Source organism: Pecten maximus, chromosome 16, assembly GCF_902652985.1.
Source record: "Pecten maximus chromosome 16, xPecMax1.1, whole genome shotgun sequence".
In the NCBI taxonomy this organism is placed as follows: Eukaryota; Metazoa; Mollusca; class Bivalvia; order Pectinida; family Pectinidae; genus Pecten; species Pecten maximus.
The window spans coordinates 1,655,898-1,672,575 of NC_047030.1; the positions used below are offsets into that span (position 1 = coordinate 1,655,898).

General features: G+C 36.9%; 1 protein-coding gene across 3 annotated transcripts in view; it reads left to right on the forward strand.

Annotated features, from left to right (window-relative positions):
- Positions 1-14,431, forward strand: part of LOC117345036 — an 84,684-nt gene extending 70,253 nt beyond the window's left edge. For all 3 annotated transcript variants that reach the window (XM_033907969.1, XM_033907967.1, XM_033907968.1), the window contains 2 exons: positions 5,183-5,378; positions 9,110-14,431. In XM_033907969.1, coding sequence (XP_033763860.1) covers positions 5,183-5,378; positions 9,110-11,202 — 2,289 coding nt within the window. In that variant the 3' untranslated portion in view covers positions 11,203-14,431. The remainder of the gene's footprint in view (positions 1-5,182; positions 5,379-9,109) is intronic.
- Positions 14,432-16,678: the final 2,247 nt, after the last annotated feature.

The following is a 16,678-nucleotide window of genomic DNA, read 5'->3' on the forward strand; positions in this document are numbered from 1 at the left end:
GAAATAAATCTTGAGGAGTTAAGAAAATCAAATGGGCTACATAAACCTTCGTCCATAGATATACATATTAAACCTGTAATTATTTGGTAATTTTGTGTTAACGAGAAATAATCTGATTCTGAACTGGTGCACACACAACAGAAAATACCGACATTACTTAAAAATAATGCTAAATCAAAAACAACAGATTATACCGGCATAATAACGAAACCGTAATTCTTACTAAAAAACAACAGAGAATACCGACATAATAACGAAACCGTAATTCTAACTCAAAAACAACAGAATACCGACATAATAACGAACCCGTAATTCTAACTAAAAAACAACAGAGAATACCGACATAATAACGAAACCGTAATTCTATCTAAAAAACAACAGAGAATACCGACATACTAACAAAACCGTAATTCTAACTAAAAAACAATAGAGAATAACGACATAATAACGAAACCGTAATTCTAACTCAAAAACAACAGAGAATACCGACATAATAACGCGTAATTCTAACTCAAAAACAACAGAGAATACCGACATAATAACGCGTAATTCTAACTCAAAAACAATACAACGAGGTTTAAAATATGTACAAAAACCATGATCTGCGAGGAGTCTACTGAGAAAGAACAGGGACAATATGAATGTAAACTTGGCATACAGGGTAAATTATTCAGCTGCGCTTGTTTTCGCATTCGAGTCGCTTCAGCCTGTCAATTGAAAGCACGCCGTATTGGTGCTCTGCAGTAAAGTGCATGCGTGTTAAGTAGCCATCATGTCAAGATTTGGCAGTCATATTTTATTATAGCTATGTTTATATAAACACTAGCCCAGCTGTGCCGCCTGTCCCCATGGGAAGAAGCGAGCTAACCGTGATTCATCTTACACAATTCCGTCTCAACCTCTGATAATTTCGCTGGAATAGTTTTGAAAAACTCCCAGCAGAACTTCGTGTTGAAACACTACTTCTTTTGACTGTCTAGCTGATTGAACTGTCGTCGGCGGATGATGTTCATCTCCAGGGGGCTGGCCGTCTGTCTGACCAGCCATCCGATACTAAAAGTCAATCATTTTAGGAATACGTTGGAAAATATACTTCTGAACTTCATATTACAAGATTTGATTTTCTGTTCAATATATCTTCATCAGACGGTGAACGTTTTCCCCTATTGCTCTACCATTGTAGTCTTTGCTTGACAAAGGAAACATACTTTTTCAAAGGTCTCAAACACAAATTTATATTTGTGTTTAAGATTAACATCTTTCCAAATTATATTTCACCATGTAGAAAACGGATGAACCACATCCCCAATAAATTAGCCAGTTTTATTTGTTGTTTTTTTTAAATTCATGCTTCAACACATAGGATCTGCGATATATCCTTACAAAAACTCCAGCCGTTTTAATTGATATAACTTTACAATGTGTAGTGGAAAAAATACACGGAAATTTATTTTATTTGTATATGAAGCAATAATTTCGACTTTTGTATGTTGAAAATCAGTAGATTATCATTATCAGTACAATAATTGAGTTAGCGGAAACAATCGTCAACATCTTAATCGATACGATTATGACAATGAAAACAAACAATGTCAGGTATAACTAACATTAATGTATTCACCATTAGAGTCATTAACCTGTATTTTTGTATATATTTGACTATTGTTCATCACATGACCTTATGATTTCAAAATACTCTAAATTATATTTTACAAAACCATGATTTGATTTGGAACATTCTTTGACAGTTTTCATTAGCATTCTTCCAATCGATGGTTTTTAAATGATCATCAGATTGTAAATGATAATGACCACGAGGACAGTGAGATGAGGGTCGTAATTGTACCGGCATTTAGTAACACGACATCAACACCAAATAAAAGAGAAAAACTACATTAGTTTTGTAATGTTGTGTGATGGAGTTAATGACATTTTCACCTCAACATTGAGTCACCGCCGTCTCCTGGAACAGTATCGGTTAACCCTGATAATATCATTCTGAATATCTACGCATGCGCAGTGTCTACACGTGCACATGTATCGTGGTTTGAAAGAGACGAACTATTGGTCTAATACAGTTAGGGAGGCACGTGCGAAGAGTGACGTTTCCCTAAATGTGTATAATTGATCATTGCGATGGAGAAATAATTTTACGAGCGATGAGGGAGACAAGGTTGACGCGCTGGTCCACAAGATGGCTTCGGTTACGACTTGGGATCTTCTCTGGAGACACTGAACGGACTCTACGAAATGAACATTAAATATATTGAGTATCCCCATTTATAGTCAATTAACCCCCCGAGCACAAAACGGTCTGTCGTACCTCACAAGAGACAGAAAAAACGTCTTCCGGTAAATGAAATTGTGGTGTAGACATTACATATATGATGCATCAAATAACAGGATGTTTTTAGTTTATTCGACACATTAGTTCATTTCTCTCGGGGATGTCTGTGTAACAGTTCCTACCAAGAACTTTCTTGAAGATTCATATTGGGCAAATTCGCAATGAAAGACATAACACGTATTGAACTTTTTCAAAAGGATTAGGTCAAAAAAAATGTAAAATACGAAGGTACATTACTTAAAATGCTTATAAATCATCAAATACGACACCCTTTTCTCAGAAGGATTTACAAAAGCAAACATTGAAAAACAAAATGTACGTTACTTAGGCTATATCATTTCGTTGTTTTTTCATTTAAGTTGCTTTGACAAAGGGGCATTGCTAAACGGAAGGTCTTCTCGAGAATAATAACAGCTTATCATGAAGGAAATTGAGTGAGTTCCATGCCATTGATAAAAGCAAACTGCAGTAGACTGGATACATGGGGACACATGGCATGGCTACGATTCTCTGGAGACCAACACACAATATGTCGACTAATTGCAATGATTGCCTCGTTTTACAAGTGTCGTTATAAGCCGGCACATACGGCCGTGAACCAGCCACCGCCGCCTAATTATAGAGTTAGGACGAGTACATAGTCAGGTTTCTCTCTGCACTCAAAATCCCCTCGGGAGGGCATCCATCTCTTTATCAATAATTGTCGGCATTGTTAAGGACAGGCGTACAAGTTCTGCCCTTAAACAGTTTCAAGGCAAATCAGATCCATGACTACTTATTACCCATAATGCTTGTGTAAAAATCACTTCCGGAAATGCCATGTAAGAATTAGATTTTGTTTTTGTCATTGTTGCTCGATTTATTTCACAGTAATTTGAATTATTGGTGATGGGTGCTTCTGTTATATAACGCGGCGATAGGACCAATACTCGCTGAAAATTGTTTATAAGCGGCATGCAATGGGTAATTATAGAACGAAACGTTTGATAATTTTATCACTGATAAATCAGATTTTGACAAAAGGGAGAAATCTGCCAACGTTATATGAAAGAAAACGACTATCACCGTAGCTACTTTTGATGTTTGAAAAGCAATTAGGGGTTTTGAAATTCTCATTTGAATTATTGGCATTAAAAAATAGAGTTGCCAATCTTTATAACCTCTCGGCTTGCAGGAATTGGGCAAAGGACTTTTTATTCTTAATGCCCCTCTTTAATTGGCAAAAAGAATTGTTCTCCCTATTAATTGTTTATGTATTTCTACTGTTTTCATAAAACAATAAATACATATTGTATCAAAGAAAAAAGAGAAATCAACCGACCCTTGATATAGCGCCAGATATAGGCAGATTGACACTCCTCAAACGTGCCAACACTTGAGTGACGAATAGGATTGTGTATGAGGACTCGTGAACTGAATCTCCCCCTTCAGAGACTACACTTCAATAATCTTTGTAAATGACCATATTAGGCCATCATAACGAATTTTTGTGTTTTTTAAACAAGAGTCTTTTTTTTGCATCTCTTCCTCTATCTTATTGACAATTTGTTTTGGGCTGATGTATTCGAAAACCTTATTTTGGAATTATAATTGTGATTATTATATTGCTACCAAATTCAATTTATTTCTTCACTGTTGTTTTTGTTTGCTTGGTGTTAGAGCTTAGCTTCCTGTTATCCTATTTAGAAAATCAGATAACAAAAAATGGCCATGGTATTGCCTAAAGCCGACAGTTATATAGCGGGACACGAAACGTCCATCTAGTTTCTTTGATCCCTGCTATTCACAATCGCCAATGTGACTGATTATCAGGCTAAACTCAGTTCGGCCATAACCTGATTTGTATCAGTCAGCATATCACCCTTTCTCTATTAACAGAAAACCATGATGGACACTGAATTGCTACACCAAACTAGCATCTCGAGTACTCTTGAATCTAAGCTGATTATATGTACATTTATCGACCGAAGCGTTAAGAAGAGAGCGATTAGTTTTGCTACCGAAATAGTCTACCGTTTTGCTTGTCGAAACAATCAGCTGTTATATGTACCGACATGACATTTGTTAGAAATTGCCCGAAGGCTTACACATTTTACAGGAACAGATGGCAGTCTAGTGATCATAACCATTACTTCCAATTACGTGGTTCAGCGCATCTTAATTAAAAATGGCCATTACAGGGGGTGGTTTACAGGCCGTATATGTGTGCGGGGATAACGTAATGATTGCATATATGGTAAACTCGTTAATTTTAAAAGATGTCGATTGCCTATTGATTTTGTTAAACGTTGATCTGATACCTTAATGCAATTACATGTATCTGCAGTGTTGATTGATTTTGTTTCTGTGGCGATTTCCGGAAAGAAAATTTGCCTGCGACACATATCAATGATAATACTAATTGATACAATGTTAAACACAGGAATACTGTACACAAGAAGTCAATTGCTAATGGTAAATACATAAAAATTAAGTTGATCATTACGTTAATTCCATCACGCCTAACGCGATGTTTGTATAGTCATTCTGTCGGTTACTTCCTGTAAATGATTATATCCGGTATATTGTTCAGTTTCACGATTACTCTTTCGATATTAATTTCACAACCATTTCTGATAGGAACTTACTGACCATCTTACTACATCTTTGTATGAACATAAGTCTACAACTGTCCGCCTACTAGTTGATTTATAAATCGTGTACATTATAATTGTCGTAATTACCTGTACATCATATACATGTCCAAATACCTTGATATTGTACGTTGTTTGATTTAACCGTAATATGTATGAACCTCAAGGCTTAAAGTTGATAAACATTTTATTGTATTTTCAGGTGTTGGAGTTCGTGGCTTTGACATCCCCGCCGGGAGCCCCTCGTAAGAAAATTGAGAATGCCGTCATTTGGCTTGTCCTCGTGGAGTCCCTGTGTCTCCCCCACCTCCTCTGGATCGCCAGCACGCGCTATCGACATGCATTCGTCTATATATGGCGTGTGCGCGTGCTCCGAAGACCCGCTGAGGAAGAAGAGGGTACGATGCGATATTTGTTTTAAACTTAAGTCAGGGTGAAGATGGGTCTCAGAATTCGGTGTAAACTCCTCAATAACTTCTAAACCAAGTACTGTCAGTAAATATGTCCGCCACGAATAAAAATGGCAAACATTTTGTCACCAAAACGTGATATTAATTAGAATCTTGCATTCTACATGCATGGTATATTATTTACCGTTGGCTCTCGAAGCGACGTTCTGCGACCATATTTGCTCATCATACCAAATTACACACTCATCATTCCTAACACGTTCGACCCCCTGTAGCTGAAGTTTGTGATTGTATTTTTTATTTGTTTATTTATTTTTACAATCTTACAATATATTGTTAATAACCAGGATGGTCTGTATTATACTAGTATATATTACTATATTAGCACAAAATTAATATTGAAAGCGCCTGGAAGAAACATAAAGTTCAAAATTTTTATTCCACAACCTCAACCCAAGTCATATTAAAGATACTGCATGTCAGGCGACAGTCACATACCGGTATGTACAACGGTAAAAATCTGTTGGCTCAGATTTATAGAAAAAAAAACATTTTTACTCAAATAGATCTAGAACTTCAGCATTCCAAAGCAGTTTTATTTGTAAAATGACGTCCATGACATTTAATAAGCCTCCTGACTACCCGGGCTGTCACTAATGTTCCCAAACTACAAGGTCTGACGTGGTTTTCTCTGATGGCGCCTGAAGATCGTAGAAGGACCCCTGTAGGATTTTTTTTCTTTACTTTTCCCACTGTTAACGTTTCTTTAAAGAAACCGCCATTTATAATATATATTGCTGTTTTTCAAATTTTCTAAACAAAAAACACATTTTTTTCCTAAATGACGGTACAGGTCTTCGGATCATTCAGTATGAATCCTGAATGATACTTGTCATCTCAAGGATTCTTAATTATCAGTTCTCGCTGATTTAGAAATATTTATTTTACCACAGCATGAGTTTTGAGGAATTTTCCCATGTACATTGTACATATAGGTGGGCAGTTCTGAGTGACTTTCCGTGTTGATCTGTTGTTTTAATTAATTTGAGATGTTTCTTATAAAATTCTTGTAACACTAAAATGCCCTCAGGTAAAGATCCTACGTGTGGTTGACGTAAATTGTAGGATCACATGTATACAAAGCCATACAAACAACCATGATCGGCCTTCACAAATGTGCTGTACAAAATCAAAAGTATGAGACTCGAGATTAATATAGGTATTGTTGTAATCATCATATGATATAGATATCTAGGTATATCCTATAGAAACTGACGTCACCACGTAACCAGGACAACCTTCTCACAGGAAATCGAAATATCATTGGACATTTGCTACATTTTTCAGTTGTAATAAATAAATAAATAAATAATCAGTTGATGATACGTTCCCAAAATCGGGCTGGTAGAAATGGAGCCACCAGGCAAATCGACGAGAAATGCGGTAAAATAAGAATATGGGTTAATGCAGGAAGAAATATGTGTAAATACGAGGGCTGATTGATATGTACTGAGCCTCGTATTGAAGTTGCCAGTGGTGTTTAAGGGACCTCAGTGCCACTTTTATAGAACTCTATTTCTTGGCTGTTCAAAAAGTCATCCACTGCATGTATGACGTCATCATCGGACTGAAAGTGGAATGGCAGCCATGGCAATAACAGACTTGTGAACAGGAGCATTGTCCTGATGGAATAACATAACTTTAGTGAGCTTTCCGCGGCGCTTAAGTTTAATATTTCCCCGTAACTGCCTCAGAAGTGAAGCATAGTATGTGTCATTGTTTATTTGTCCCTTTTGGAGATAATCTATCAGCAGAATATCATCTGCATCCCAGAAAACCAAGGTCATAATCTTCCTAGCTGAGGGAACAGTCTTTGCCTTCTTTGGCGGGGGACAGCCAGGGTGCTTCAATTGTTTCGATTGTTTTTTGGCCTTTGGGGTAAAATGTTGGACCCATGTTTCATCCATAGCGACAAATCTCTGAAGAAAGTTGGCAGAAAGTGCCTTCCTCAAAAAGGTTCAGATTAGCACGCGAGAATGTGCGCCTTGTGTGCTTCTGATCAACTGTCAGAAGTCTTGGTACCCATCAGACTGAAAGCTTTCTTATTGCAAGATCCTCGGTCAGAATAGAATGTACTCTTTCCTGTGAAATGCCAACTCTAATGGCTATATATCTTCTGTGTCTTGTCTGTCAGTCATCATGAACTTTATTGATCATTTATGGGGTTGCAACGTTGGCAGGCCTTCCAGGACGGTGGCAATCCTCAAGGCTCTGTCGGCCGCGCTTCAATTCCGCCACCCACCTTTTCACAGTAGCATATGAAGGGGCATCTTTCCCTAATGTTGCTACCATATTTTTATTGATATCCTTAGGTGTTAACCTTTTTATGCAAATATTGGATCACTGCTCTTTCACCGCTTTTGTCCATTTTGCAAAAGCCGCTTGTCTTGTTTACTTTAGAGTGCTACCTTGTCAATATAAACTAACCAAATGAGACCAGGCCTTGGGTACACGACCCTGTATAGTCATAGAAAAGTAGGACTTAAAAGGAATCTCATTGAGTACCTCTTAAATACGAGGCTCACAACATATCAATCGTCCCTCGTACACACACATCCTTCATTAAATGGGTGCTTGTTTACATTTTTTTCACATAAAAAGTTCTTGATCAATAAATCGTTGTAATATAATTGAATATTCGTCGCTAAGGATACTAACAAACTTTCACAACACACATCTGTAAGTATCTGGCCTCATGTCGTTGTATATTACTTGTAAAATGCTACTAAAATTTGATTTGAATAATTATTTGAAAATAAGAAGAAAAAAAATTGCTGTATAATAATTTTTTTTTTACATAATCTAGATATTACAAATCATCCTTACAATTAAATAATACCTTACTGTTAATACCTTTACAATTAAATAATACCTTACTTTTATCACCTTTACAATTAAATAATACCTTACTTTTATCACCTTTACAATTAGATAATACCTTACTGTTAATACCTTTACAATTAAATAATACCTTACTTTTATCACCTTTACAATTAAATAATACCTTACTTTTATCACCTTTACAATTAAATAATACCTTACTTTTATCACCTTTACAATTAAATAATACCTTACTTTTATCACCTTTACAATTAAATAATAACTTACTGTTAATACCTTTACAATTAAATAATACCTTACTTTTATCACCTTTACAATTAAATAATACCTTACTTTTATCACCTTTACAATTAAATAATACCTTACTTTTATCACCTTTACAATTAGATAATACCTTACTTTTATCACCTTTACAATTAAATAATACCTTACTTTTAGTACCTTTACAATAAAATAATACCTTACTTTTATCACTTTTACAATTACTTTTATCACCTTTACAATTAAATAATACCTTACTGTTAATACCTTTACAATTAAATAATACCTTACTTTTATCACCTTTACAATTAAAAAATACCTTACTTTTATCACTTTTACAATTACTTTTATCACCTTTACAATTAAATAATACCTTACTTTTATCACTTTTACAATTACTTTTATCACCTTTACAATTAAATAATACCTTACTTTTAGTACCTTTACAATTAAATAATACCTTACTGTTAATACCTTTACAATTAGATAATACCTTGCTTTTATCATCATCATTGATTATTTTTCATTGTACAGTTTTATTTGTTTTATCTTTTCAGATCCCGCCGCATGCACTCTGAAGTCCTACCTCCGAACAGCACAACAACTCAATGGGACAGGGACTCGACCCGTACCCTCTGGGTCGTTACCAAGGCAACACACTGAAGAGGTGATACAGACAGGAAGACATCCCCATAACAACCGGCAGCTCCCTCTGACGGACATTGGTACAATTGTCCGCCAACAGAACCAACGGTGTCGTCAGCGTCCTGACAACTCAATAGACGCTCAATCAACAGCATATGCAACAAAATCAGGCACACTGCACCAGCAAATGTCAACCCCTTCGCCAAACATTCAACCCGCACAACGTGCTTCTTCGACAATTTCTTCGCGAACATCTCCGAGTCAAAAGCACTCGTCAGGTCACATACAGAACGACAATACAGTCACCTGCCTCGAAGCTACCAGAGAACTGGATCTTATGCGTTCTGCTTCTGCAAGCTCGCGCCATGATTGGAAGGAGCAAATGCGCAAGAAACATTTGCCGCCAATCTTTGTCAATGAGGCGTTTGACAGTGGCGAGGCAAACAGAGCGCGAAATATGGGCCAGGTTGCTACCCATGCACATGCGCGTGAGGACAGTAGTAGTCTACATTTTTATCTCTCCGGTGATTATCATCCGGATTACCTTAATACTGATAGCCTACCCAGGAAGCGCCACCTATTGAAGGAACGAAGCGAGAGCGAGGGTGTTAGTGGGCAATATGATGAAGGGGATATAGAAATGATCCTTGATGAAAATCACTCATCTACAAACGTAGAGGTACACAATACACGGCCACATTTGTCAAGTTTTAAATCCATTCAGCTGAAGAAACATTCCAGGTCATCAAGTCTAGGACGAGATAGTGATGGCGACAATCTATCAAATGTTAATTTACCTGACGTCATATCAAACGGTCTAAAGTCATCAGACAACTCGGACCACGAGAATGACGTCGTTCAGAATCCTTACTTACAACATGTCCGTAAATCAAGTCACTCTTCTAGTCACGTGCAATCAGAGTGTAGTGGGTCACATGCGTCATTTGATGACGTGGATGTGAGCGATCTCCTAGGAGACTCCAGTCGGACGGTAGATGGACACTCATGTCGGATAGACGGCGATGGTGATGCGAGAGCCGGTTTGTACAAAGCGGAGGAACTCGCGATCGACTTGACTTATTCTGAGCCATCGCATATAGAAATTAATGACGGTATTGCGAGAGTTATCTCCCCTCATCCCGAGGGAAAGGAAACTCCCAATGACAATTTTCCCAATAGGAATCTATCCGACAGTTCTTCGCGTGCATCAAGTTATTTTTCCAGGGAAAATAAACAGATGCCGACATTTGACCATTCCGGATGTATGTCCTCGTCTTATCAAAATAAAACAGACAATCGCATTTCTCGTGTGTACATGGCGGAATGCAGTGACAGGAGAAGTATTGAAAGTCCGCGGAGTAATACATCGACGCCATTATCTTTCACCTTTGACCCGGAAATTGACAGAGGTTTTGAGGAAGCGCTTTCTGTAGGATGTCCTGGAACACCTTCTGTGTGTGGCACGATTCCCGGGTTCGATTCAGTTACCGAAGGCTCAGAAGATGGATCTAGTGTGTTTCCTGTGGATTGTAACATTTCCCTTGAGGAAGATCCTTTCCGAACACATGCGGTTGTATCAAAAAGTCTTTCGGACACACGTAGCACTGGAAGTAGTGAAAATCCATTCGACTTCCTGCCATCATTAAAATATGGAAATACTTATCCTAATAAATATTCAGAACTCATAGACAAAGCAAGTTGTAGCCCCGTTTCCGATATAATGGTCAATTCAACATCTGAGACGGATCACGGAGACTCTGGTTTTAATTCCGGACTTGAGAGCTCTGTTCTTTTTCATCAGGGATCAAACTTGGTTCTAGCGGGAGGTTCTCACGATGATGCACGTGCTCGACAGAATTCATCACCTTGGCCAGAAGACGTCTCTGTTTGGCCAAATGATGAATCAAATACTCAACATGGTTTTGAAAATGACTTTTCTGGAAATGTACCACATGACGTCAGTTCCGGTCTAAACACACGTGACTCAGAAGCGGTATATTTCTAAATTGAAATTTCTTTAAATACTGTGGCAATATCAAAACGTTCCGTCTTAAAATTGTGAGGGTTTTCAAATATCCCGTCATATTACACGTGGCCTTGAAATAATAGATATATTTAGTATGTGCTATACTAAAGTATAATAATAGACAGTTGTGTGAAACAAATATTTGTCGATACCAAAGGTTAAGTGTGTTAAAACATTAGATCTAATAATTACGGATTTCAGTTGAGAGTAGTATTTTTTGCTTGGAGTAACCCTCTTATATACATTATGAAGCATTGTAAAAGGAGCTCTACTAGTAAAAACATGTATTACTCGACTTGTACAGATAATACCCTGAGGCCTAAAACTATTTATTTATTTATTTATTTTCACTGATGGATGTATGTGTTTTGTTTATGGTATCATTATGTCTTAATCTCGCGGTACCCTTAAGCTTAAAATTAGCCATGTATTTCAAAAATCAATATATGTGAAAAAAGAACGATGACAAACAATGTATCTATTTTCAAATTTTATTATTTTACCACATTTCAAACTTCCGCTATGCGCTAGCGAACATTGCATTTCAATCCTCGAACTCTAATAACTAGACGGCTCTACTAAGCTCGAAGTATCAATTCAGTTCCGACAGAAATAAAAGCTATATGAGTAATTCTAGGTTAACTTGAACATTCGGGATGTCTTGGTTTTATTAATGATCCTACTGACATCGAGATATCAAGGTTCAACTGTAGTATTTTATATAAAACAAGGGGCAATGACGTAAACATTAAATCGAGATATCTGTCATGATTCGACATTTATCATTGAAACAACGAGGAAATGTAAAAACCATTGGTCGGGGCAACCCCTTATGTTACTATCTAGAAATGGAAAATTGAAAATAGAGAAATCGAAAGCAGCACGCGCCTACCATACAGCTTAATTATAAGCTGTCCCTGCTGGGTACAAAGTGTATATCGTAGCTTCAGATCGAGGTAAGCGGTTGATGTGGATAAGTCTGTAGTGTCTTTGGTTTCAAGTTTTCTTTTGCAAATCAGATGAACATGATAAAAAATATCATTCCTTTATTTGGCGAATATTTGCCGTATATACATAAGCAGTTATATAATATTGATATAACAGTCGAAGACATAAAATAAAGCTTATGCCATTTCCTGTTTATTAATTAGAACATTTAGTTCTCGTCACTTCCGGTGAATTAGAAGTAGTCCGCGAAACTTGAACATTAATTTTAAATTTACATGTAGATGAATTATCTTTTACAAATATATTATTTTCAAGTAATAGTATGGCAGCTAGGGATGGAATGTACATACTTATGACAGTTTGGTATACGAGATTGATCTACATATTGTAACTTTACTACACTAAGTACTAGCCAAAATACAGTACATTTGATTATTAGAAAACACTCGTGTTTAATGGCGAGCTCGGCCTGACAATGTGTTTAGTTGCTTGCATTTCCGCTTATAAATCATGTTAGTCTCTCTTATATAAATGCTTGGTAATATTGGCATCCCGGTCACGTGGTCAAATGTAGTCCCTCATCACCTATTACGATACACCCATAATGCATTGCAATGTTAGATTGAGGCGCAAATATATGAAAATCAAAAATTAACCCCCCCCCCCCCCCCCCTTCCCCTTTTTTTGCGAGATTTGTTTCCTTTTTAGGACTTAAGCAAACGTAAAAACGTTTACATAAATCACACTAAGAAATCAATAGTTTGTTTTAATTTTGATGTATTAAACGTTAATTAAGTGTATTGATATTAATTTGATATAATGTTATCAATGCTATATGTATCCTCATTGTTTTGAATTACTTTGTGTTTTTTTTCGTTGTGATATGTTTTGATTTACCTGTCCATCCTCGTCTCCACTATTGTGTATTATACCTGTAATTACAGTGTATCAATAGACCGTATCACTGGGTACTATATATATTGTCTCTACACGTTGTTACAGAAATACACTGTATCCTTGGGTACTATATATATTGTCTCTGCACGGTTTTATAAAATAAAACTGTATTTGAGCACGGTGTTACAACATAACGCTGTATTTTTGCACGGTTTTATAATTCAAGAAAATATGTGTATTTGCCGTGTTAAGTTATAGCGTCACGTGAAAGTTAACGTCATTTTGTCTACATTACGTTGATTTTTCACATTTATATCACTTATTTTTCTCGGCGTACCGAATCATTCAGCATTATCAATTATTTAAAGTTTGATATTTAACATAGTTATTTCACATGATGGTCTGTAACATACATGTACGTACGTTCAAACATATCGCATGATGTTATTTTTCTTTATATTTACGTTCAAAACATCAAAGAAAATGGCTCTCGGTGCCATATCTATTTCAATCATCAAACATCAATCGAAGACCATTCGGGAGTTTCCGTTATAATTCGGGTTTAAGCGACATGGCGTTATATAAAAAATTCCTTCTGTTTTACTGATTGTACCACGGACTTGTTGATACAGAAAAAGTATACAAGGGTGTCTGGTTCGTTGGTAGTTACTGTCTCTTAACCTTTATATATATATTTGTATAAATGTGGCTCTGTTGTCTTTTCTTCTTTCTACAAATAAACAAACAGTCTGTAGACCTACCGTATATGACCTAATAAGGGCACCGGGCGTGGGTAATTGACAGTGGGGCGCCCTTATTAGGTCAAATACGGTATATTGTGGATCCCTGGGTAAATCTAGTATTTGACCATGCGTCATAAATAATTCAAGTATCATCAAAATCGTTTGAATTAAAAAATAAATTGTTATATGGACTTAATCAGAAACGTTAAACATGTGACGATTACTAATTGATATTATCTGAAATGCTGAGCCAAGTTAATTGATAATAATTACATTGTCTCGTGATAGGAAATGTCACATCATCTCTTTTCTTTCTAGAACGTTAAACCAACATCGCGTTAAATTTAGTTACGATTTCTCCTGCTTTTAGTTTAAATTTTGGACGAGTTAAGTTTGATAAACATTGCTTGAAGCGTTCCTGGTGATTGCTTCTCGTCAACTCCGACAAAAAACACGAGGCCAATTTATAATATATCGTAATACTCAACAGATCAGGTGTCGGAGCATACATGTCTAGATAATATGTATCTGTAAACGAAATATTGTTTTTCAGTACTAGCATGTGTTCAGTGATATTGTTTTTATTGTAAAGCAAATCAAAAATAAATTGATCAAATGTGTTTTGATTTGTTATTTGTTTGAAATGTATGAGACAAGGTGTCGTGAATAATGAGTCTGTGGAGAATCACTTTAAAACACTCTCTCCTATCACCGTATATATCCCGTCTACCAGGCTACAATGGAGTATCGAAATTTCCTTGGAACAGGAGTTTCCGCTGTGTTGATATCAGACCTAGAGTTTCCGTTGTGTGGATATCAGACCTAGAGTTGTGTGGATCCATTGTTTGAGTACAGGAAACAGTTCTAGCTCTTCTGTTGTTGTGTATTAGGGTTTCTATTGTCTGTTTATCAAGGCTTCCGTTGTGTAACTTATTGATATGTTGTGATCCTCGTTTTGGAGGTACTCAAGGAAGTTCTTTTTAAGTCCTACTATTCTCCGACTATATAGGGTCGTGTACCCAAGAACTGGTCTCTTCTTTAATATCGACGAGGTCGCACTCTAAAGCAGAGGCATATATATTTAGAACCCTCTAAACCCCGAAAAATCGTGAAAAAATGAAAATTTTGTCTCTGACTAAAGTAAACAAGACATTTCCGTTGTGTAGTTAACAGGTTTGGGTATGGTGGTTCCCGTTGTGCGGGAGCTACGTTTTTCCCGTTGTGTATGAATCGGTTCACGTTCTGTTGGTTTCTGCAATTTCATTTTTCTATTTTTTTTTCTTTGTCGTGCGTTGTTAGTTAACATTTCATATGTTCAACTTCTCAAAAACTCCTGAATTATTTTTGATGAAATTTTGCAGAAACCTTCCTCGGCTGAAAGTCTACAATAATTGTAAATTGCATGGTCCCTACCCCAGGGGCCTGATGGGCGGGGCCAAATTGACTGATATTTTAAATACCAGATATGGCAGAATGGTATATTCTTCATGGATGGAAGGTTCTTAAGCTGTTTTATCAAAATTGTGAATTTCATGACCCTTGGGTGTCGCATTCCCCTGGGGAGGGGGTACATTTTACTATAGTTTATAAAGGAAACTCACATACATGTAATTTAACATTAGTTGTTTCATTTTCATTAGAAATGTTCCTATAGTTTATGCAGGGAAATCACATTTTGATGGAAATTATTCAAAATTTTCAGAATTATGAGGGTGAAACTATTCTACTACATGTATTTACTTATGAACTGTTAAGAAATACATTGTTAATTACAGAGAAGATAGTTATTAGCTCACCTGCCCGAAGGGCAAGTGAGCTTATGCCGTGGCGCGGCGTCCGTCGTCCGTCCGTCGTCCGTCCGGCCGTCCGGCCGTCCGTCCGGCGTCAACTTTTCCATTCAAGCAACTTCTTCTCAATAACCAAAAGGCCCAGAGACCTAATATTGGGCCTGTAGCATGCTGGGGTGAAGGGCTACCAAGTTTGTTCAAATGAATAACGTTGACCTTCATTCAAGGTCACAGGGGTCAAAAAGGCTAAAATCTTTAAACGACTTCTTCTCAATAACCAAGAGTCCCAGGCAGTTGATATTAGGTCTGTAGCATGCTGGGGTGAAGGGCTACCAAGTTTGTTCAAATGAATGACCTTGACTTTCATTCAAGGTCACAGGGGTCAAATATGCTAAAAAAAAATTAAACGACTTCTTCTAAATAGCCAAAATACCCAGGGACTTGATATTGGGTCTGAAGCATGCTGGGGTGAAGGGCTACCAAGTTTGTTCAAATGAATGACCTTGACCTTCATTCAAGGTCACAGGAGTCAAAAAGGCTAAAATCTTTAAACGACTTCTTCTCAATAACCAACAGATCCAGAGACCTAATATTTGGCCTGCAGCATGCTAGGGTGAAGGGCTCCCAAGTTTGTTCAAATGAATGACCTTGACCTTCATTCAAGGTCACAGGAGTCAAAAAGGCTAAAATCTTTGAACGACTTCTTCTCAATAACCAAGAGGCCCAGGGAGCTGATATTTGGCCTGTAGCATGCTGGGGTGAAGGGCTACCAAGTTTGTTCAAATGAATGACCTTGACCTTCATTCAAGGTCACAGGAGTCAAAAAGGCTAAAATTTTTAAATGACTTCTTCTCAATAACCAAGAGGCTCAGGGAGTTGATATTGGGTCTGTAGCATGCTTGGGTAAAGGGCTACCAAGTTTGTTGAAATGAATGACCTTGATCTTCATTCAAGGTCACAGGAGTCAAAAAGGTTGAAATTGAAATCTTTAAACGACTTCTTCTCAATAACCAAGAGGCCCAGGGAGTTGATATTGGGTCTGTAGCATGCTTGGGTAAAGGGCTACCAAATTTGTTGAAA